Below are 24,771 nucleotides of genomic sequence, written 5' to 3'. Positions count from 1 at the left end.
CATAATGATGCCATGTAACAACATCATTACTCATTAAATAAGTTTTGGACAGCAGAAGTCTATACCAGACTTTTTCCAACTAAAACTTCCCTCTTTTGTTATCAGTGATCCAGTTTCAACAGTGGTGGCAATTGCTGAAGTGCTAGTGGTCCTCAGTGACTGATATTTTAACCCCTGTGGTCTCTAAAGTTGCCTGGAGGATATCTAGACAAGTTGCCTCTTTCTTATGGGGGCAAAGAGTTTTGTGTCTGCAGATGAAACCTGGATTTTGTTTGTGGAGAGAAGGAGGAAAACAAAAAAGGGATTGTGTGTGTATAGTATATATGAAAAAACCTCAACTTATATATTTTCCAAAGTGACTAATGATTTTGGGTGCCTTGGTTCTTTGATGCTTGACTTAAGACACCTTACATGTGTGGAGAGAAGTTAAACATATCTGCAGTCATTTAGCTGGGGTAAATCGTCATAGTTCCCTTGGATGCAACGGAACTGTGACAAATGGTGTCAATGGAGCTATGACCATTTGAATCAGTTGGGATCTGCCCCAATAGAGGTCCTGGTCCTTCCAGGAGCTGATTTTCAGAGAGTGCTGAGCGTTGTCCCACTGGTAAGATGGTTCAAGTTGGGTGCCCAAAGATGGAGACATCCTGAGTTCCTAGTCTCTTTGGAAAATGTAGTCCTTCTGTGTGTGAGACAGATATTACTCTCAAAGGACTGCCATCACCTCCCTTCCAGTGACAAAGTTAATCACCAGAGGGGTGAATAATTAAACATCAAGCTGGTATAAATCTCAACAGAAGAAATATCTTTTATCTTTTGACCATTTACTCCCACTAGGAATAATGGCAGTTCCTTTACATTTACATATAATTCTTTTTGTTTGTTTGTTTGTTTGTTTGTCTCGGCACCTGCATAGCAGAAATCTTCACAATTCATTACAGAAATGTCCCACCCGCCCCCAGCTCTGATCCTGTCTCTTATTTATTTTTGCAGGACTTGATTCCTAACAAGCAACACCCTCAAGGTCGAGAGAGAGTATGGTGTGACCCATTTATGATGGATTATAGAAATAACAAACATGCCTGACAGTTTTATACAGCTGCTAGAACGGGTTTAGTTTCCAACAAATGAAGAATTTCCTCTTTTTTTTCCATATTAATTACATGTTACAAATTTTCTTTCCCCCCCCCTTTCCTTGTTTACTTTTTCTTTTCATTTTTTATACAGCAAAAGGATCAGTTACTGATGTGTCCACAGAAGAGTCTGGGTTAGCAGAGTTTGGCTGTCATCTGGTCTGACTGTTTGAGGATCTCAGTGTTGTACAGGTCCAATGCATGGTTCACACGGATGATCTCGCTGTTGGTCAATTTCAGGCGGTGCTTGAGCATACAGGAGAACAGATCCAGCTGGGGCTTACCCGGTGCCACAGGGGGTGCCAGTCTGTTGATTCGGTCCCGAATGTCCAGCAGCAAGAGCATGACGGAGGACGAGGAGTAGAACTGCCCGCCTTGGGTGTATGACTGGTTGACCTGCTGCACAGCACTGCGCAGCAGGTCGGCGTTAAAACGCAGGCTGTAGCCGTACACCTGCACGTCAGAGATCTTGATGTAGAACTGGCGCTTGGAAGGGTCAGAAAGGTCCACGGGCCCTTGGCCAGTCTCATTGCGTAGCAGGGAGGGCATCCGAGTCCGGCTGCGTAGGTAGATGTGGACAGTCTCAAAAAAGGTTTTCCATCGGTTGCCCAGCAGCAAGGTCCAATTGTAGCACTGGCTGTTCTGGAGGCGGATTTTCTCCCAGCGTGGGTAGCCGAATTCCCCAAAGGGCATGTTCCAGCCCTCTGAGTGGCTCCCACTGAAGGGGTTGACGTAGACGAAGAACATAGGGTCCAGGCTGCTGTTGCGCATCTGGCATATGCGCATGGAGATGCCGATCACCATGTGGATAAAGTCCATCCGGTTCTTGTTGCTTTTCAGGGTGAGGGACATACGCTTGCGCCACCTGGGATCGAAGAAAGTGTCCAGGCGGATCTCATTGCTGATGAAGGTGGTGTGCACATAGAGGCGCGAGTCCATTTTCTGCAACAGATACTTCAGCTCCAGGTCCTGGAAATCCAAGTCCGTCTCGAAGCTGATGAACTGCTCGCTGCGCTCCGAGTCCACGTTCTGCGGCTCGCAGCGGCCCCGGTACAGCTTGTAGCCCTTGTTGCATGAACCGCAGAGGGAGATGTTGGCTAGACTGCACATGGCGCAGCTGTTGTTGCCCCCGATGATGCACGGGATGGGGCGCTGGCACAGGCTGCTGCTGCTGTGACACACGCAGCTCCGCTGGCTCTCCAGAAAGGTCCCCCAGAACCCGTTCTCATTGCAGTAAAGCAGAGACTGAACCCGGGTGAGCCACTGCTGTATTGTCCTGCAAACAGGAAAAGAAGAACTTTAGCCTCCAGTGTACCAACGGGCTCCTGGTTTACAATTGAAGCTGGGACCTTATTATGGGTGGGGCGGAGCTGTGAGGCAGGGGGTGTCAGAACCTGCATGCTCTGGTGCCTGGCATTTGATACATCCTGTTCCAATCTCCTTTCAGGTGGAGAATTAGATTCATTGCCTCCGCCACGAGAGGAAAAATGCCCTTTAAGAAATAGCTCTGGGACAGATTCCCTGTCCTGCTTCAATCCCTTTGCACTGCTCAGCGGATACAAAAGAAAGACCAGCTGGCCACAGCTTTTGGCTGGGGCTTCACCAGGGCTGACGAGTCTCTAGTGGGAGTGAAGCTGATAAACCCAGCAAGGGGTTGAAGGGAAAGGCTGCTTTGACTATCCCCAGCTGGCAGATGGTTTCTTGAGGATCATTACCAACTGCTGCAGGTTGTAACAGCTTCTAGACTGAGCCTAGGCAGTGACTCAGGGAATCCGCCTAACCAGCCCTTCTCTAAAAAAAATGAGCTCAGGGCGTAATGAGCCAAAAGCCTCAGGAACATTGATCAGCTGATGGTGCACAGGCCAGGAAAGACAGAAAAGAAGCGAGAGGCTTGGGTGTGTGGCCATAGCCCTGCTGTAATAACCTCATCCTTAAAGCACCCCACTGTTTCAGTGACTGCTGCTATTACTCCATGCAATAGCACCCTTCAGTTCATAACTAGCCACTATTTCCCACAGGGTCCCCCTCTTTCTAACTGCTCTCCATCATTGTGTTATGCAGATATGACAGCCTCCATGTTTCCCACCCCTGGAATCTCCCTTAATGATCAAGGCCATAACTCCATACATGGCTTCTCCATCACCCCTGCAATGTTGCCTTTCTGACTGACCACCACGTAGTGCCTCCATGCAGTATTTCCCTCCTCGCCAGCCAGAACTCCTTGCACAGCTGCCCCCTCCCCCTCACTAATGAATACTTCATTGTCTCCTCTGGGCAAAAAAAGTTCTTGGTAATGCTGCAGTGAGAGGACTGGCTAATGACAAATTAGGATTCAGTCCCTGCAGAACAGGAGGAGTGATTATGGACAAAGGCTCTCAGAGCTGGATTAGTGAAATTCATGGCACCTGCATAGCCTGACCTCTGAATAATCATTAAGCTGTGAGCTGTATCAAAGGCGGCATTAAATGATACAGCAGCAAAGAACAGCAAGAGGAGTCAAGGAAGGGAAGGGAGGGGTGAGAGAGAGGGACGGGGGAGGGAGAGAGAGAAATGGAAGGGAAGGGAAGAGATAAATAAGGAAGAGGGGAGAGAGGTGGAAAAGAATTGGCAGCAGGGGTGGAGGGAGGGAGAGATTAAAGGGGAGTGTGAAATAAAACAGAGGAGAGGAAAAAAGCAAAATGGAAAGAGAGAAACTGACAACAAGGAGAAAGAGAGAGAGGGGTGGAGAGAAAGAAAAGAGAACTGTGCAAGAGGAGGGAAAATAGAAAGCAGAAAGAAATGGAGTGAAAGGCTCAAACTGAGAGGGACAGGGGAGAGAAATGAATTAACAGGAAAATGCTTAAGGCTGAGAAGTGTGAAGGGACCATTAGCACGTTCCTCACTTGGCATGAAGCTGCCAGGATCTCTCTGTCCTGTAAAAGCTAACCAGAGCTGTCCTGCAAGTGGGAAAAGGCAGAGAGAGGCTAGGGAACTTGGGAACAAGACACTGACATCTATAAATATCACTTTCTTTTCCTGACTGGAAAATAGATGCTATGCTAGAGCCAGGAAAGGAGTCAGCCTCCATGTCCCTCTTGGCCTGATTCCCCTAGACACCCTGACTACAATATGGAGCGCTCACCTTCCCCTGAAGGGAAGCACAATTCATTGCCTCTGCTGTAGACAGCCATCTAAATATAAAGCTGCAGCATTAGAGCAGGTGCATGGGAAATAAAACAACCCACCCATCTGCCAGATTGTTTTTTGTCTGCATGGGTGAAAGGCTCATGGATGAAGCACGAGGTTCCTGGGATGGAGCTCCCTGCTCAATGGCAACAATGGGAAATCACAGGTTGCCAGGCTCATGGCAGCTATTGTGTCTTAAAGATACATTGCAAGCTCCCACCTACACTGTAATTTCCACCATGACAGTTCCAATGGGGGAGCCCACTGGCAGGAAGAGAGGCATGAACGCAGGGATGAGGCACAGAGCTGGGGCTTGAAAAGACAAGGATTCAAGTCTTGGCTCTGTCATTTCATCTCTCTGCGTCTCAGTTCCCCAGCTGTACAATGGGGATATTCCTTCCCTAGGCTTGCTGGGAAGGCACATGTGTTATTCTCTGTGAGGGACGGAAAGCTGATGTAGTTGGGTCCTGGCACTGAACTGTGTCCCTGCTTTGTGCTACAACTGGGCAAGGCAAAGGAAAAAGAATCCTGCCCAGGTTTTACACTGACTCCAGTGCATGCCGGGACAGAAGGGTGGGAGTTCAGGGAGCGTTTTGAGGATATCTCTGCAGGTGGACATGGAGACTCCTTGCTAACTGACTGACAGCCCCTTTGTGCGGGAGAGGCAGAAAGCAGGCCTAGGCAAAACCCCAGGGATGCCGCTATCTTAGGCACACAGCTGGCTTCACCAGCTCGGTGGTGCCTTCACAGGCCTCCTGGTGTAGGGAGCAGTTCAGGACCTGGGTATGGCTAGGGTGTTATTCTGCCCAGCCGTCCTGTACGGATGCAGTGGTGTAAGCCACCTCCCATCTGACCTGGGACTGGCCTCAGTGCCGGAAGAGGAATAAAGCTGACCCATCACGACTAATGCTCATAGGCATGTCTCTGCTATGGAGACTCATTGGTGGCAGGAGCTGGGGACCCCTCCTGCAGTGGAATGGCACTTGCACTGATGGCTCCTCAGCCCCCCTGAGCAAGAGGAAATTGGCCCACTAGAGAGGAAGCTGAAACCAGCTTCTTGGTAGGTTGGCAAAGAGCAGCTGGCTGAGCGAACTTGATCTGGGAATGAAGAGGAGAACGTTAATGTGGAGAGTGGGGCCAGGGGCTCCTCCCCTGCTCCAGCCTTACCCACCCACAGCTGTTTAACATGCAACACTAGCTCCTAACAAATGAGCCAGAAGGAGGAATCGAGAGGTCAAAGGTCTGCCTTTGACCTAGGAATAACGCCAGGGCTACGTGTGTGAATCTGACTTCTGCAGTGGGGTGTGCATATAGGTGGAGTCCACTGCAAGTTGGTTGGGTAGTTATGAGTGTTTGCAGAGTGAGTGTGTGTGCACACAATGTATGTGCCCACATACACGTCATACTACAGCTCTGTGTATTCTATACGCACACACAGTACTTAGACTTAAATAACCACCATGCACACTCTCATATACTAATACTAGATAGATAGATCATGTGTGGTGTGTATCTATCTATCTAACAGCTACACATGCACATACTTGAACATCAGGGGCAAGTTTTAGCTCTGGTATAAGCAAGCACAACTCTCTTGATTTCCTTATGCCAAGGCTGAATTTGGCCTTCCATGTGCTTCACACACACAAAGATTTCCTGTACACACAAACATATGGCTTGATTCTCCACTCCTTTACACTGGGTTTACAGGGAGGTGATTCCACTGACTTAATGACATTTACACTAATTTAAAGCTGGTCAAACAGTGTGGGATCAGGCCCTGTGTCTCTCATTCTGAGCTCACTTGCACTAGGGTAAATCAGGAGTAACTGTTACATGTGACAATGCATATTTCAGAAGGTGATCTACATGGATATTCATATAAGCTGCAAATGTTTCAGTGCAATGAAAAGCCCACTTATAGCTGCCACACACAGAAGATAAACAGAAATAAGCCAGAATTGTAAGGAATTGACCTTATAGAAATTATAGAAATGTGACAGGTGTTTCCCACACAATGGCAATTGCAGAACCAGATCACTATGTCCTAGTCCAGCCAAGATGCTGGTTGGATTGTACAAATGCAGACTGCCCTCCTTCCCACCCACTCCTTCTCTGAGCATCCCATCAAAGAGGCAGTGAAGAACAGGAAAGGAGTCTCAGTTGAGATCTGGAAACCAGCAATTTTCCTCTTCCCCAAATCAGCCTTGTGGAGAAGTGATGGAAGGGGAGCAGAGGATGGTACAGTGTATTCTGTGTCTCAGCGCTACAGAGATGCAAGCAGGACAGAGAAAAAAATACTATATGCTGATGGCTGCAATAAATAGATACATAAATAAAATAAGATGAAAACCCAGAGCATTCCTAGGGAGAAGCTATAGACATGAAAGAAAGAGGTGCAATGATAGATAAATTGGATAGATAGATGGAGAAACAATCAAGAAAGATAGACACTAACTGAGATCTGCAAGCAAATGTCAGAGTAAACCAATATGTTTTGGATAGCTGTCTCTTACCCACCCCACCAATGGTTAGAAGTGGGGGTTAAATTTCAATGGTTTGCTGTTGTTGGATTCAAACAACCCCTCTGCAATGCTGTGAACACTAAGAACATTGGGCTGGCACACTGGACCCAGAAAATGAAACTGACTACAAATTGACCAGTTTAGTGTTGCTCTTCAAGCCCTGTGAAATACAAAATGCAAACTACACCCCACATGCACGGGGAAGAGTCCATTAGCACTTTACATTTCTTTCAGTTCTATCTATTTGTGCCACCATGCTGCAGCTGAGAGCAGTGGATGGCCCATCGCCAAAGATGAGAGGGAGCTGTACCTGCAGGCACTGTTCTCTTTGTGAGGCCTTTGACTTTAGAATAATTCTTTCCCCTTCCTCTGGTTCAAAATAGTTCAGATTTCATGACCTCCTGGACATACTACAAAGTTCATTTCTTTGGTCAAGGCTGATGGACAGGTTAGGGATAAGTGAAGGGAGATACAATTTTCATTTGGATGGTATGTGAGCTAGATAAAATATGAAATTAAACATGCTATTATACATCTGTGTCAAAATTTCACTGAAAAATAAAGGAGAAAGGGATTTTAATATTTTTATGAATCAGGCCCCCTATTTCTCATCAAACTATAGCTGCCATAATGGTTTCATGCCTTTTAGGTACAGCAAATTGAATAATGTGCTATTATTTTCATTCTTAATGATTGTGAAATATATTCTTAACTAATGACAAGAGGGCTAGAGCCCAGGATAGATGGTCCTCTGTGTGTATTATTTATTACCTCTAAAGTTTTAAAATACACTTACGTCTGCCCATTCAGTTTTCAAATTTAAATAAATTAATACATACTTTAATATAGGCTACAACAATTAAGGAGTAATTTCTTTTTTAAAACCTATTATCTTGATCTTGACAATATACTTTTAAGAAATAGCAAGTCAGTGCAAATCTTTACACTGTCTTTCTTTCTTGCTTGCTTGCTTTTTTTCCTCCACTATTGATAAAGGTCATGTAGTATCATTCCAATTACAAAAATCTCTCTACCCTCTCTTTCTCTTGGAAACACTGCCTCTTCTTTTCCTGGAGGGCAGTGAATAGCAATTCTATTTCTCTCTCCTTTAGGTTGCTATTGAATATATAATGTACTATTTCTATTATGCTTTTGTGTATGACAGAGAGAGAAACGTTCTGTTAGTATAACCCCTCCATCCTTTCAAAGTCAGTGGCATGAAAGATAAGCATCTGTCTCTATGTAATATATACAGTTGGAAAATTAGAATGTTTCCTAGCCCCAACAAAAAGAACACTGAAATATATCCTCTCTCTCCATATCTGTCTACCAAGCCAGTCCCCCAACTTACTACAAATGCGGAATGACACATAAGAGTGGAAAAGATAATATGCCTGGTGGAGTTGACTTAAACAAATCAAGCACATCAGTCAGTTAAAAACTCAGCTGCCAGCATCCATTTCATCCTCCCTCACCCAGCTTTTATAGTACTTGTTGGAGGCTCCCTTTCTGCTTGGCTGGCTTTTTAAAATAGAAGCGAAATGCTAAAGACATATTTATATAAAAGCTTTGTATCAGCATGGCTGGCTGCATATTTGCTAGGTGCTGCTTGCTTTTGGTGGTGGTGTATGATTCAAAGATAATATATGTATGTAGATGTTACTCCTTCATAAGCCAGGTTTGTTTGTAATAACTTAGCCAACCATTTAGATGGGTCAGTATGAAAATGTTCTCCAGAAGACAATAAAAATCCTTTAACCTTGAACTAAATGGGTATTTCCCCTATCCCTGGTATGCTCATTGGGATACAGTCCACCTGCACAAAAATTCTGTGTTATTAAAGAGACCTTAAGGACTTGGAAGCATGTATGTGGTTAAGTGAAAACTCAGAATGCTCATTGCCTTATAGATAAAATAGTAACAAGAGCCTCTAGTTAGCCAATTAATTATCTCTCAAAATAGAACAGGCAGCTGATCAAGCTGGTGAAAAAAGCATTTCATCTACAAATGCTAACTCGGCCCATCCGCTCCCAGAGAGGCATGGAAGAGGAGAAGCCAGGGCTCATTATTTCCAGAGTTTCAAGCATCCCTTCTCAGTTCCAGACAGGAGCTAAGATAGGGAGAGAAATGTTTGTGAAAACCATGGAGACAGAACTCCGAAAATGGTGGGTGATAGGTCTAAATCCTGCCACCGGGAAAGGCTGTGAGGAGTTGCGATCACTATATAATATCAACAGCTGCTTTAGCTGTAACAGGAAGCCCATTTACTCAATAACTGGGAGCATGCCTCTCTCCTCCTTTCACTCTCTCTCTCATTTGTAGCTCCGTCACCGGGGCAGAAAGAATTCAAAAGATAAATCAAAACAAAACCCCAGTGCTTCTCACTGAGGCCATCAACACAGCCCTGCCCTGGAGATAGGAGAGGGGGTACAAGTACCTTTCTCTAGGCAGCTGGTGGTTAGGGTTGTGCCGGCACCGGACACTGAGGCCAAAGAGTTTGCGGGCAGTGCGCTGGATCTTCTGCCGTTGGACTTCCATGGAGCTCTGCAGGAGCTTGTATCGGTTCTGAAGATCCCAGTCATTGCCCCAGTGCTGGTGGATGCTCCCAATGGTCAGGAAGTGGTTGTTAGGTAGCCTTTTCATGAAGGATTTAAACTCATCTAGGAACACACAACAAAGTGACAGGCTTTGAGCGACTCGTGCTATACTAACGGCACACGGCCCGATATTAGCTATTGAAGCACTAGCAGTCAAGGTGTAGTAGGGCATTAATGACCAGCTGAAAGAAGCTGATGAGCATCAATCCTCAGGTTTGTCATTATTCCCCAGGAAACACCCTAATTCTCTGGTTGTTATTTTTGTTATAAGGCAGGATTTATAGCCAATGCATGTTATGGGTGAGATATTTTCCTGCAGGACGTAGATGGAGAATTAATACTCCAGGGCATGGGATCTTTACCTGGAAGGTTCACAAATACGCATCAGGGGGCTGCACCCACCCTGCCAATGCTAAATGAGAAGAATGTCCTAGCAAGTCCCTAGTTATATGGGAGCGGGGGATCCCACTATGGAATAGAGAGAGAGTAGAGGTGTTTACATTGTTTTCAAATGAAAAATATTTCCATTTAAAAATGGCCTTTTTTAATTCAAATTCAGAAATTTTCATGAAAAAAATTTGTTTGAAATTTTCCAATTTTTTTCCCCCACCAAACCAGATAATAATAAACTGTAAGCAAAAAAAGTGACTACATTTTTCATTTTTCCTTCCTTCCCTTTTCACTTCCTCCCCTTGGCCCCTTCTTTTTTTTGGTGGCAAAATTAAAAAAAAAAAAAACACCCGGGGGGGGGGGTGGTAAGGGTAGGGAGGAGAGGGAGAAAAAAATAACAAAACTTCAGAAGCAAACATTTTCTAAAACAAAAATTTTCTATAGAGATTTTCCTGAACATTTTCAAATAAACAAAAAATTGTTTCTTTTTGAACCTGTAGGAAAGTAGTAGTAGAACCTGTAGAAAACTGTAGTAGGAAAATTCCTTATAAATTATTGATATTTTTTCACTACGTGTTTACTATTGTTCAACCTCTAACTCAATTCTAGCAGCCTAATAGAGAAAGTCTATGTATTAGCCAAAGGTAGTTAGCGAGGTAGATAGATATTCATCACCATACAAGCTGAACATCTAATAAAAAAATAATCATCACCAGCGCACTATAAAGACCACAGGACATCTGGTTTCCTGCGTCCTTCCCAAAAGGCAGCTGGGAGATTATTGTTTAATCATCTTGAATCCACTCAATTTATAATGTGGCATTCAGTCCCTTTCTTCTCCTCCCCCCAAAATGACTGTCTCCCATTCCCCAGTCCTCTGAAAGTATCATCATGTATAATTGCTTCTGTTGACCACACTGATTATTTCTGGTACCTTTTAGTAATAAAAGCTCTGTATTTGCTTCCCACCCCTTACAAATCAATTTCCTCCAAAACCTGTTTGTACGAAAGACCGAGCTCTTTTCTTTTTGATGGTGGATGTGCCATGATTTTGTAGAGACTATGGCATGAAAATTGAGTTCATTGTGTGTATTTTGATACCAGCATCATGACTGAAAAAAAACAAACCCAGCACAATAAAAGCTGTAGGGTGTTGGTTCCAAAAGCTAAGGTTGCTCTTCAAGACCAGTTTCGTAGTTATTTATTTATGTTAAAATGGCACCTAGAAATTGCAGTTGGGATTAGGACCCCATTTTGCTGGGCAATGTAAACACACGGTAAAAGAAAGACCCTGTCCCAAACAGTTTGCATACTAAATCGAAGCGTTGGTTGGAATTTTATTCCTCCCTCCCCCGCAGAAAATTTTCTCTTTGGCTGGACTACATCTTCGTGATGTACCACAGTCTTCCTTTTTGAGCCACCCATTTTAAAGATGGGAAACTGAGGCACACAGAGATTTGTGGGACATATTCTCAGCTGGTGTAAATCAGCACAGCTTAATTGACTTTAAAAAAGCCACATCAGTTTTCACTAGTTGAGAATCTGCCTTCACATTACTTTGTGAAGGTCACAGAGGAAGTCTGCGGCAGAAGCAGGAACTGATAGATTTTTTGAGTTGCTCAAAACCATCCTTCTTTTCAGTGCAACTTAAATTCACAGCTACACCTCTGTTCCCCTTTCGGTTAAAAAGGCCTAAGGAATAATATTGTTTTTCCATGGATGAAGACTGACTAAATCAGGAAGTTTTATTAACACAATGAAGCAAAATGCTAATTAAACCTTAGATTTAATAGCACTTTTCACCTCAAGGGATATTTTATACCGAATGTAACAAATTGATGAACAAAATATACCAATTTAACATACAAACTACAAATAGGCATCACTTCAGCCATCATTGAAAGGCATTCACCTCTTGGAAGGAACATGGCAGCAGTTTAAATGTGTACTGCAGCACAACATTCCAATTTAGCACATGAAGTGAGAAACTCCCCAGTCAGGTGAAATTGCAGGGGGAACTTAGGGAGGCAGAATACCTCCACGCCTGTAAAAATGCATGGGGATCTTTAACGGCAGCAATGATTAGGATGTGAGATCCTGATTCTCCTCTCACACCAATTTAAATCGGAAGCAATTCCATTTGCGTCATTGGGTCAGCTCCTCAGGAAATGTAAATTTGCATAGCTCCATTGACTGTGCTGATTCGCACCAGATGAGGATCTGGCTCAGTGGTTACTCAGGTGTAAATTCAGTGTGGGAGCAGAAACACTTGGAGCAGCAGTGAATGCAGTTTCCAGGCGCTGAAATATAGAAGAGCCCTTGGCAGATCATTTGAGGCGCCCTGTCAGGCACCTAAATCAGACCGTCAAGGGGTCAGGATCCTACAAAACAGTGAGTAGCAAAGGACCAGCTGAGAAGTGTGGTTCTGATGCTGCAAAGCCCCCACCAGAGAGTTTTTCAGAAAAAGTATTTTATCTAAGGCCTCGCACCATTTCCCCATTGGACAAAGGAACATTTGTAAATTCAGAGTCTGAATAGAGCAGTTACGACTTACGCACCAAATTGCATGAAACACCATTAATTTCAAATGCACAGCAGAGCTGGCCAAAAGCCAAACATGCTCTGAATTTGCTTCGGGTCCATGTATTGTCACACACCTCCAAAAGAAAAGCCCCTAGGAGGGCAGCCCCTTCCTAATAACTTGCATTCCCATGCTGGAGGCAGGCGTAATTTGGCTGCAAGCGCGAATAAGGGCATGTAGTATAGGGAGGAGGGGACTAGCTAGCACTAGTATTAATTCCCATTTCAAAAGGGGTGTGTCCAGGCAGGGACAGGATCAGTGACTCCCCCCTTCAAGCGCTGAGCTGACTGCTGTGAGAAGCATTTATTTTAGCTTCTTCACAGGTGTAACGAGACCCAGTGCTCCTGAATTCCACCCAGAGCCCCTGAAAGCATTATGCTTTATGCAAGCCTATTAATGGGCCCAATTCAGATCTAAGTTACACCAGAATCAGGCAGAAGAAACTCCACTGAAGCCAGCAGGCTAAGCAATATGAAAATCAGGATCTTCAGGCAGACACCAGAACTCAGACCACTTTTTTGTTTTTGTTTTTGCCTATCTCCCCACAGCACATCTCTGTTGCAGTGGGACATAATCTGCCCTATAATTTGTGCACAGGAGCTGCCACTACACTGATAAGGAGTGTGTAATTCAGAGAGAGCTAAAGGTACATTATGTGCCATCCATACTGGGGCTAATCTATGATGAAGCTAAATGTCCCCCCTTTTTAATGATGAAATACATTGTTTGGGATGCCGGTTGGGCCCAGTAGAGGATTTTTCATCAAAACTGGCTTTGGACAGAACATTGGGCTTTCTATGAAACAACCGTTGTCACAAAAAGTGTCTGTTTTACATGATTTTTTTCAAATTTGTGTGGAAAAAAATTGAACATCTGAAAATATTTTGTTTTTTTTGAGGCAGTTGGGTGGTGTTTAAGGAAAAGTCAATTTTTTTGCTGGAAGAGAAACCCATTTTCCTAACAGCCTTAGCTGTTATCCTTATTAAAAGAACCACAACAAAACACAGAAGCTGGAAAACAGCCCTTTTGCCTGGTTACCTGAATTCTCCAGATCTTTATAAGCTTCCATCCAAGACTTGCCCATGTTTGCCAGTGTGTACTCCATGATCTGAATGTCAGTGATGGGGCAGTTGCATTGTGGAAATTCTTCAGCACACTGGCATCCACACTGGCTGTTCCGACACACATACTCCCCCTCTCCATTGCACATGATGTAACTCAATGCAGACTGGACAAATTTCTCTTGTAAATATGGAGGGAAGATGATCTGGAGACCTAGCGCGGAGACAAGAGCAGGGATTGTGAAAATAAATGTTTTGGGTTGCAGTTCCTTTTTTAAAACCTGTTTCATTAACAGCTTGGGAAGGTGAGACAGAGGAATTAAAAGTTGCTATAAGATTGCTTCTCTAGCTGTCGTGAGCAAGGAATTTGGGGTACAGGAATTATGCCTCAGGCACGGCACAACTGCTGAGCTGAGATCCCATCTGCTGGTCCTAAGCAGATCATGCCATGGGGTATCATCTCACAAAGCCTTGGAAAGTGCACCATACATAATGCAAGAAGAGATATAAGGAGGGAGTCCTTTAGGTAAAAATGATATTGTTAAGCTATTAGGTGCTAGAAAAAGCGTGCTAAAAACATGTAGCCCCACAGAGCTCCCTGGGAAGGACTGCCTCTGTACCCTAACCCCAGAGTCCCCTCTCTCCTACACTGGGAGGAGGTTGTCTCTCTCTATTCATCTCAGCCTGACTCCACTACAGCATGCTCCATCCTGGTAACAGTGCTGGCCTTTATTCCTTTCCTTGGATGGACTTTTTCCGCCTTACCCACCAAGCGCTAGTTCAGACATATTGAGCATTAGGCCATTCTGCCCTATTTTGTTAGGTCTAACATTTCCTCGTCAGGAGAGATATTTAGTCTCTAAGAAAGAAAGAAAGGCTAAAGAGTGATACACAGAAAGGAGAAGAATACAGGGGGAGATGTGTACAGGTGACTAGGGGATTTTGGAGCCCAGGTCCCATGGAATTTCAATGAGATCTGGGTTCCACCTCCTCTGCTAGTGCAGACTGGCATAGTTCCACTGACCTCACTGAAGCTTTGCTAATCTACATATGCTGGGAATCTATCCCTACATATACACTCCTTGCACACACACACACACACACACCACACACACACACACTATAGATATTTTTCTGTGCTCTCCTGTTAAATCCTAAGTCTGTGAGCTCCTGGTAGATGGCCTGGGGCCCTATAGAATTCACAGCTGTTTCCTTGTACCTGCTAAGTTCTGCTTGTCAGACTCTGTCAGTTTCTGAAGTGCATGAGGCAGGGAGAACAATAACTATGAAGGAACCTTTTGCAAGAAGCCTGGCCCGATTGCCTTTCTTCATAAAAGGTCCAGGGATTTCAGACTGGCAAATAAGGAGTTTATGGCTTGATCAGCAGTGCTGAACTCCAGTGTAATGAAGGCATGCGGGTCAATTACCCATCTGTTTGTGTTTCTATTGCTCTGAATTACAGTATCCATCCCTGACAGCTCATTGGAGTGGAATGAAAATAAGGCAATAATTCACAGGGTGAAACTGTGCAGAAAGGGCAGGAGGGCTGTGATCTCATTCAGGAGTTCAGCCCCCATCTTTGTGATGTGTCGTTTGCACTCTAGGCGATAGAAAGGTGGTTGGGAGCTCCTGAGAACCCACCTTACCGCTCGTTTTAATGGATGCCCTTCCCTTCCCTGGTGCATGACGGAGTAGTTCAGGTATTGGGGGTATCACCAATGCAGAAGGGACATCCCAGACCCCCCGTTTTTTTACCCCCTTGTGCACAAGACATAGTTTATGCAGCACGCCATGCCCACTGGCAGTGAGCTGTCCAGTTGTCTGACCTAATTCTCAGTCAAGTGCAGAGCAGTGGCAGCTGCCAGGCAGAATAAACATAGTGCTGTGTTCAGCCGGAGGTAATATTTGGGGGACAGGCATGATGAAAGGGTTTGGGACCTGGTTTTCAGAAGCACTGAGGATTCGAAGTCAGCACTGACTACCCTGGAAATTAGGGGTTCTCCACACTTACGAAAACCATGTCCTCCTTGCACACCACTCTGCAAGAATCAGGATTGTGGGGGAGAAGGGGGAGACAAGGGGGAGCTCTATCAGACAGTGGGCCAAATACAGAAATACTTGCATGTCCCACTGATCTCTCCTGAGATGGGTCTCAATAAGAACCTCAGGACTCCTCCTTTTGACTTCGAAAGGGATTGCAGGTGCTCAGTATCTGATTTTTGCCCTACACTATCATCTTACCCCTCTCTAGATGGGAATTTCCTTTTCAGACCTCAGTACTGCAGCTAGGTGAAGATTTCCAGCGGCCAGGCTTCAAGACTTTGCTCTGCTTGTCTTGGCAATGGAAAATGAGTACTGAGCTGCTAAGGATTTTAAGACCTTCAAAATACCTGGAGAAAGAGCACTGAGAGCCCGAGGACTCCTAGATTCACTTAGGGTCTGGGGCAACAACTAGCCACGAGCTGGACTCACCACATTCCACAGACCCTATGGGAATGGTCTAGGTACCACGGGCTCGACTCAGTCTTTTGTCTACACACTCCAGGAATGGCCTGGCCTGGCCTATGAGATCTTTAAAAGAAAGCTTAAAATGTTGTTATGCCTTTCAGTTCCCCGAATCTTCTTTTTTAAGTTCAGTTGGATAGCAGCACTGGCCTGCTTCCCAGTCCCAGCGAGTGGTGGTGGCTTTCTCATGCGCGACAGTCCAGCTAACCTGTGGGGAACCTCCCTGTACCCATGCGCACACACAGGGTGCACACTCTGATTGACCCTCCTCTCCCCCTCACAAACAGACCACAAACGCACACTCGTACACGCCCCCTCATGTAAGTACACAGCAACATATGCCGCATGTCCGGACATGAAGAAACACTTTTCAAACAAACACTCCCTTGTATACAATAGACACTCGTTCCTATAATCACACACTCACCTATCAATATGTGCACCCACACAGACGCTCACTTGCAGGTCCCAATGCTCATTTACACTAAGAATGCTTTACACTGAGTAAATTCATTTACACCCACTTTACGGCCAGGTGATGGGCCGCCTAGCCCACCACAGGTCCTGAAAGGGTTAAGGTGGGCTTAGAGGCCAATTAACCCACCCGGGTAGGCCACACCTAATTAAAGATGAAGCCCTGATAGGGAGGAGCTAGGCGGTGGTACAAAGAGAAGCAGTCTGGAGAAGAAGGCGGAGAGTGAAGACCTCTGCAGTCACTTCTGTGGTAGCAGGGACACCTGAGGAAACAGAGAGGCTCCTGCATGGCGAGAAGGAAACCTGAGGGGGAAGGAAGTTTATCTGGAGGACACAGAACTGTAGCCAGCTCTTGTGGCTGACCCTGCCTGGAGGGCTGAGTGACAAGGAGAGAAACCACTGCAGGGCCAGAGCAACCATCGGCAGGGGGTGCTAGATGAGGAGGACCCCAGACTGCGTCGTGAGTGTGTGCGGGACAAGAAAAGCCCCTCACCCAGCTATGAGGGGGTGCACCAGCAGTGAATTCACCCTGCGGCAGGCATCTTCACAACGCCAGCCTGGTGCAAAAGGGCCGTAGACTGATAATCAGGCCCCTACTCACTATGACCCAATCTAGCAAGGCACTTAAGTATGTACTTACATTTAAACACATGAGCAGTCCTATTGATTTCAATGCAACTGCTAATGTGACTTAAAGATGAGCACACGTTTCAATGCTTGGCTGGCTCAGAGACACATGCTCACGTACTTACAAAAACACTGACTGGGGCACAACAAATACAGCCCTGCAGCTTTAAAAGTCCACCCATCCTGCAGAAGGTGTGTGTCTTTCTACAGGAACTCCCTGCTATTGACAAAGATTACTTCCAGGCTAGGAAATCCCCAATGGGGGACATTGAATCTTAAGGTCTATAGGAATATAATCACACACACATACACTCCTATTCACATTCACACGTAAACACACAGCGTGCGCATGCACACTCAGACCAAAGGCAGGTATACACACCTGTGCTTTCTCACCCACCATTCTTCCAGAAGGCAGCACACCTTCTATGGTAACCCATTGGTCAGCATCAACCACAGGATGAATGTCTGATGACACACTGGAGTGCAAAGGCCCTCTTTAAAGGCTGGAGGGAGCAGAGGTTTGGTGAAGATGAGGTAGGGATAGAGAAGGGATACGGGAGCTGGTGTGGGAAGGGTACCTGAGCTCTTTTGGAAAGAGTTCCTGGAAAGGTTTTTGGCCTTGGCCTGGAGGTATCTAAAAAGCATACTGCATTGATGCCGGTGCCTTCACCAGGCCTTCAACTGGAGCTGAGTGACAAAAATATTGATGGAACCGTTTTCCCTTGAAAAATACAGTTTGGAGAAAGTTGAAATGAATTGTTTTGACTTTCTCATTTCATTAGGGTGATGCTGAAATACTTCATTTAGTTTCATTTCATTTCAGCATCTCTCATTTCAATTCCTTTTGTTTTGACTTTTATTTTATATTAAATATTTGAAGAGCTATAATATACAAATAAAATATGGGGTTTATATTACTGCTCTGACATTATCAAAAGGAAACATTTTTACCATATGGAAGCGGCAGGATTTGACCCTATCAAAGAAAAGCATTTGGATATTTTGGAATTTAATTTTTTGGGGGAACTTCTGTTTTACTGGAAATTTAGAAATTTTGGTTCTGATTTGGAACGAAAGCAAATTTTGAGATGTCAGAATTTTCCCCAGAATGGAAATTCCATTTTCTGGCCAGCTCTCTTGCAATCTCCAGCATTGTCACACAGAGCCAAACACCCACCAGCGGCCAATTACTTTACATTAGGCCACAGAGTCAGTCTGTGTCCTTACAGCCTGAAAGGAAGGTGGGCAAGAATGTCTAGAGAAGAATGCGGACACACATGAATGCATAAATGCTGACATACATCCACGCACTCACATGCTCTTTCATCGGTGAATGTTTCTACTCAAATCAGGTAGGAACAGGCCTAGATCCAAACACTCTGACCTCTGAGGACATTTAGATCTAGTTCTAAACCTCTGCAGCTTGTAATGGGCCTAACCATAACCTTTATGTGACCTTTAAAGCAATTTGGCTCTGGATCTGAACATTACACCTTGGGGCTATGACTGCCAGGGCCTTGGGTGCTTCCTTGAGAACAAGATGCTCTGACTCGCAAGCTTCAGTCAAGGGCTGGCTGCAGGAGGCTGGCTGGGAATCAGAAATCCTCTCTGTCATGAAGACACTGTTCTTTTATTGAACTGGCCTCCCAGTAGAGAGACATGAAGGCAGGAACACGGATTTCTGTCAGCCGCTCATGCTTGGCTGCTAATCAGATCAGAGCAGACTAAGTCCCGATTCATTACCTGCAGCCCTGTGACTAATTCTTAATGAGCTCTCACAAAGCAGCTGGAGAGGAGAGAAAAGAGCCTAAATAATTATTCAGCGAGCTGCCCTCCAGATTGGGTGGATAACATTAAGGTGTAGCTTTAAAGGTCACTTTGCTTTATTAAAAGGAGACCATTCTTCCCTGTCCCTGCGCCTTTCCCTGAACTGTGGATTGGTCGGTGCTGGGTTTGCCTGTGTTGTAGCATGTAAACTGTGTGTTGTGTATCTTGCTATTCCACAGGCTTTCACCATGAGTGTTCACTGCCCCAGTTCACACAGCTGAGTCACATACCAGGAGCGAGCACTCCTCCGTCCTCCCATCGCAACCTTCCTCTTTCCCTGTCAGCAGCTCTCAACATTTCCTCTTCTCTTTCTGTCAGCCTTACCCTTTCTTCTCCCTCTTCTCTCTTTTGTTCCCCTCCCTCTGCTCCTCCCTTTCTGTTCACGATCTCCCCCAACCATCTGCCCTTTTCCTGCCCTCCAGGGATTATGGGAGTTTCTGAGTGAGACTGTGTTCAGTAATTCATAGATTCTAAGGCCGGAAGGGATCATTGTGATCATCTAGTCTGACCTCCCGTATAACACAGGCTAGAGAATTTCCCTAAAACAGGGCCCAGAGCAGTTCTGTTAGACACAACATCCAATCTTCATTTTAAAATTGTATGTGATAGAGAATCTACCATGATCCTTGGTAAATTGTTTCAATGGTTAATTACTCTCATCATTAAAAATTTACACTTTAAACCCAGTCTGAATTTGTCTAGCTGGAACGTCCAGCCATTGGATCACACTATACCTTTCCCTGCTAGACTGAGGAGCCCATTGATAAATACTTTTTTCCTCTGTAGGTACTTACAGACTGTGATCAAGTCACCCCTTAATATTCTCTTTATATAGATCGCACTCCTGGAGTCTATCACTGCAAGGCCTTTTTACCAATCCTTTAAGAATTCTTGTGGCTCTTCTCTGAACCCTCTCCAATTTAGCAACACCCTTCTTGAATTGCGGCAGCGGAACTGGACGTAGTAATCCAGCAGTGGTCACGCCAACACCCAATGCAAAGGTGAAATAACCTCTCTACTCCAGTGCAAGATTCCTCTTTTGGGCACAGCACCACATGGGGAGCTCATGTTCAGCTGATTCTCCACCACGACCCCCAAATCTTTTTCAGAGTGACTGCCTCCCAATCATCATTTATTGTACAACAAAGTTATCGGCGGCAGGTATACATATCTGAAGATTAGCCTAATTATCATGAAATCAGACTAATAGGTCAAATCTAAGACCTTACTGTGATCCTGGAGGAAATGACTTACAAAAATCTAAGATAACCACTTCCCTGGTATTTTCAAAAGAGACTGAGGACAATATGCACCCATTGATTTTCAACCAATATCTTTGAAAATCCCACCCTTAATTATTATTAACCTTGGACGACTTTAAGACTCATTATTAAGTGGGGCCTGATCTAAAGTCCTTTGAAGTCAATGGGAGTCTTTCCATTCATCTAGGCTTTGGATCAGGTTCTTAGTTCATTTGTTCAATCAATCAATCAATCAATAAATCTGTCTTGATCAGTGCTCATCCCCATAATATATATAAGAAGCCCCACATTCTATATTACTATCTATATAAGTTATGGAAAGGTACATTTCAGTGATTACTAATACATTAAAATAACATGACTATTATTTTTAAAGAAAATACTTTTAAAAATCCACAATATGACTTAGTAAATGAAACCCAAGTTCTGTGAAACATCCTGTTTCAGCAATTTATACTGAAACCAAAACCATAACAACGCACGTTCTTCTACAACATTTAAATTTACATCTATATAAAAAATTTGGACAAGGTGAAGTGTTACAATTCATATTTCCTATTTTGTCAAACATTGGGTATAATCACAACAACTTTCATGCACAATGAATTTCCTGCTCCATTGAAGTTCAGTGGAACCAAGATTGGTCATTACATTAATTAATGTACTTGGCCCATGACCTCCAGATCCAAAATACTGGTGTTTATCACTTGAACTAAAAGATTGGGTATAATAAGTAGTATCTGTGGCTGACTCACACAATCTTCTGATGCAGCCACCGGAAAGGGACAAAGAGACATTTGACCAATATGTTACTTAACTACTATTGTATATGTTGATATTTCTTTATGTTGATATATATATAACAATGAAAAAGCAACACACCCATTTATTCTCTGGTGCCTTTGACTTTGTTTTAGAACACAGCCAATATGAATAACAAATCCAACAGCAGAGATTCACCTTATAGTTAAGATACTAACCAGAAAACGAATCTCAAAAGGCATAATAGCCCATCCTCATTCAGTCCTCTCTCATTTCCCAATGCCCCGCACCAAAAAAAACTAGCTGGGCTTCACAGCTCGTCCTGAATGCCAACAGACTCAGGCTACTTCAGACAAGAGGAGAGAGTTGTGAGGTCAAGATTATATAGGTTAAAACCTTAAACTCTGCCTGAAAACCAAGAGGCAGCCAATACAAATTATAAAGCATTTGTGTAATGATACAGGGCCAGTGAAGTCAATGCAAAAACACCCATTGACTTCAATGGGCTTTGGGTCAGGTCTATAGCCCTTCCATAAATCTCTCACTTTTTTCTTTTTGTCCTTCTATCTTTCTCCTTCTACTTGTTTCAACCATTCTATTATTGTTACTGTTACTATTTGAATGGCAGTAGCATGCAGAGGGCTCGGGCCAAAATGGCAAAGGCATCAAGGCACCTAGTGGGATTTACCAAAACCCCTAAGCAGGTTAGGTGCCTAACTCCCATTGAAAGCCAATGGGAGTCAGGCACCTACATTATTTAAACACTTTTGGAAACTCCACTATATTCCTAGATACATCTTTAGGCACCTGAATGCCTTTGCAGTTCTGGCCCTCAGTCAGGATCAGCACCCCATTGTGCTAGGAGCTGTACATATACATAGGCAGCCACTGTCCCTGCTCAAGCTTGCGATCTAACTAAAGATAAGGGCAAGTGAGTGTAACAACCACTAGGAGAGGAGGAAGGGTGAGGAGGAGGTTAGGAGCTTTCATTTTCTCTTATCATTCCTCCCCCCCTCACATTCACTCATTCCTTTCTTCCTTTTCCTACCTTGCAGGTGGAGTTTGCTCTCAGTGCTTTGCAGAAGGACAGAACTCACAGAGTCCAGATTGTCATAGCTGTTACATCCCAGGGGGCCAGTCCGAGTTTCTGTTACCTAAAGCAGGGTGCCAAAAAAACAAACAAAAAAACATGCCATTTCTTTGCAGCATTTCCAGGAAGGTCCAGCCTCTGACTTATCTCCACTGGCTGACGGACATCCCCATCCTTCCCCACCAGCACCAAAATACAACCTACATAACGTGGGTAAGAGCCAAATATCCCCAATGGACAGACAGGGCCAGGTTCGAAATGCAAGCAAGCTTGAAAAAAGAGCTCCCAGACTCTGTCCAGGTGCAAACTGTCCCTTGTTTTACATTATTGCATGTGAATCTGGGCCTGGTGAAAGAGGTCTGTACGCTGATGCTTTCCAACAGGGAGTCTCTGTTGTCTTACACCAGAAAGCAGGAAAGGAATTATCCCATTTTCTCTCCATGGCAATCTAGAGGAGATGGATCAAGAACCAGAAATGAGTGATGCCCCCTCCCACCACCACCACACACCCACATACTATGGATAGATGGAGACACAGAAAATCCTCCTGCTGCTTGTAGTATTGCTGTTGTTATTGTTGGTATCTAGCTGGAGAGGAGATCTGCCCTTTCTGAATTCAGAAAGGGCGATTATCTGCTGTCAGGGCTTCAATATCTCAATGCAGTTTCCCATCCATGAGGGAATAGACTGGGCCAGGAGACGCCACAGAACAATAACACAAGCCAGAGCCTTTCAACGGTGGCTAAGAGTGATGGCTTCATCCAGATTGCCTTCCCTGCAGTGAATTCCCTGACAATGAATCCCTCCCAAATACAGGCTGAGTGCTTTCAGAGGAGGAGGTTGTTGTTTGCGGATCCATTTTCCGCTCCTTTGTATCCTCCCGGTAGCTTCCCTCGCCCCCCCTCCAGCTCATGTCTCTCCGTTTCAGTCTAGAAGCCCTTGTAAGGCCTCCTTGCGGGCTTTTCTCATTCCCTTATAATCAATTCACGGGAGAGCTGTTCAATAGAAACTGCACTAGTACCTGCTATAGGAAAATATACCAGGGTGGCATGATGCTGTCTAATAATCCTGCCGCTTGCCCATTTCCATTGGCCGTGCGCTCCTTAACATCAATGCCACACTGCAAGGGGTGTCCTCTTCCCCAAAACACTTTCACACTGTATAATCTGTGCCTATCCAACAGGAGGGGCACAACAGAATGACCTAGCCCATCTAACGTGAGTGCCACAGTGCAATAACTTGCTTTTTCTCGGGAAGAATGCTGCACTGGAATGTCTGGTGCCTACCAGGATCTATCCTATTAAAGGCCAAGCCCTGACTAGCATCATTATTGCACTGGAATGGCTGTCCTTTCCCTCCCCACCCCATTTCTCTCCCTGGAATCTCCATAGCAGCAGAAACAATACCTTGATTGCTCCGGTAGAGATCTGGATCTCATGGAGTCTCCTCATGGTGCCATCACGGTCCACAAAGTAGGAGGAAGCAAGCTGGTGCAGTGCCTCAACGCTTTGGGTAGCGTTTCCTGACTTTCTGTCAAGGCGACTTTTGTCCATGTACATGGTCAAGGCCTCCTCCCCTGCAGTGGAAAGAAAACAGGCTACTTCAATGGAAGGTTGGCTGCTATCCCACAGGGCAGTGTGCATATGATCCTATGTTATCACATGCTGAATGTGTGCAATACAAACTCAAATCTCTGTACCCCTAGAGATGCTTTGTTCAACAAAGCCACTTCCATTCTTCTGTACAATGGGCCAGATACAAAATCTGGTGTAAATGAGTATTGATCCAGAACCCCAGCTGGTGTAAATTGGCATAGCTTCATTAAAGTCAATGGGACTATGCTGATGTACACTAACTGAGGATCTAGCCCATTATGTAGACCAAAAAAAGATGCCTCTTATTGTGGCAGTACATCTGGAGTGATTTTCATGCGGTCAATATTTAGACTTGGTGGAAACAGATGCAACAGTCATGGAAGTCTTTTATCTTAATTCTGTGGCATAAATGATGGTTTAAGTTAGATAAAGCTTGTAAGTCAATGGGTGGTTGCAATGGGTAAACAAGTGTCATTTGTACCACTCTAGCATCCAGTGGCTATGCAAGACAAATGGTTTAGGTGTAAGAGGGATGAAGTGACAAGCAGAAAAAAGCAAAGAGACGGAGCATAAATGACCACTCTGCTCTTCCTACAATCCTATAGATCACAGGTGAAGAATGTTGTGTGGATTCAAGTGCAAGGGAAAAGGTGTTGAACAGGACAAATGAGTGCTGGTAAATCAGGCTTGGTATTAATGAGACCACTGCTGCCCAGAAAATGACCGAGAATCAGGAAGTACAGAAGTTAGAGTCCCAAGAGAAGCAAACATTAATGAACAATAGCAATATTCTGAAGGAAAAGAAAGATGAAAAGAAGGCAGAACAAAGTTTACAACCACCCTTTACTTTTTTAAAAAAATCTATTCATTATGTATGAGCCAAAATACAATCCCAAGAACTCTCACTTAGCCATGCTAGTTCTGCAAGGCTGAAAGGCATGACAGGCAAAACCAACATCTTTTCCTCACTAAGGTCACAACATCTGATTCTGAATCCGCACACGGAGCAGAAGGTGCCATTTTTACATAGTTAGCTTTAAGAGAAGAATCGAAGTTTAATTAGGGTGGAAATAAGTAGCACCTGCTGTAATAACCTGGGTATCCAACAGATGAATGGATATTCATGCTGCTGCTGATAATTATAATAATAGGCTGGATGAAAAAATTGCATCAA

At 44.5% G+C, this 24,771-nt stretch overlaps 1 protein-coding gene across 1 annotated transcript in view; it reads right to left on the bottom strand.

Moving 5' to 3' along the window:
* Window positions 1–784: 784 nt before the first annotated feature.
* Window positions 785–24,771, bottom strand: part of BRINP1 (BMP/retinoic acid inducible neural specific 1) — a 64,995-nt gene continuing 41,008 nt past the window's right edge. The window contains exons 3-7 of the mRNA XM_067541624.1: window positions 23,409–23,578; window positions 21,961–22,066; window positions 13,430–13,666; window positions 9,261–9,483; window positions 785–2,409 (exon numbers count right to left, since the gene is read on the bottom strand). Coding sequence (XP_067397725.1) covers window positions 1,269–2,409; window positions 9,261–9,483; window positions 13,430–13,666; window positions 21,961–22,066; window positions 23,409–23,578 — 1,877 coding nt within the window. The 3' untranslated portion in view covers window positions 785–1,268. The remainder of the gene's footprint in view (window positions 2,410–9,260; window positions 9,484–13,429; window positions 13,667–21,960; window positions 22,067–23,408; window positions 23,579–24,771) is intronic.

Source organism: Emydura macquarii, unplaced genomic scaffold (genome assembly GCF_026122565.2).
Source record: "Emydura macquarii macquarii isolate MOO-44397 ecotype Brisbane River unplaced genomic scaffold, CSIRO-AGI_Emac_v2 contig_691, whole genome shotgun sequence".
Classification (NCBI taxonomy): Eukaryota; Metazoa; Chordata; order Testudines; family Chelidae; genus Emydura; species Emydura macquarii.
This window is presented reverse-complemented; position numbering and strand designations above follow the sequence as displayed.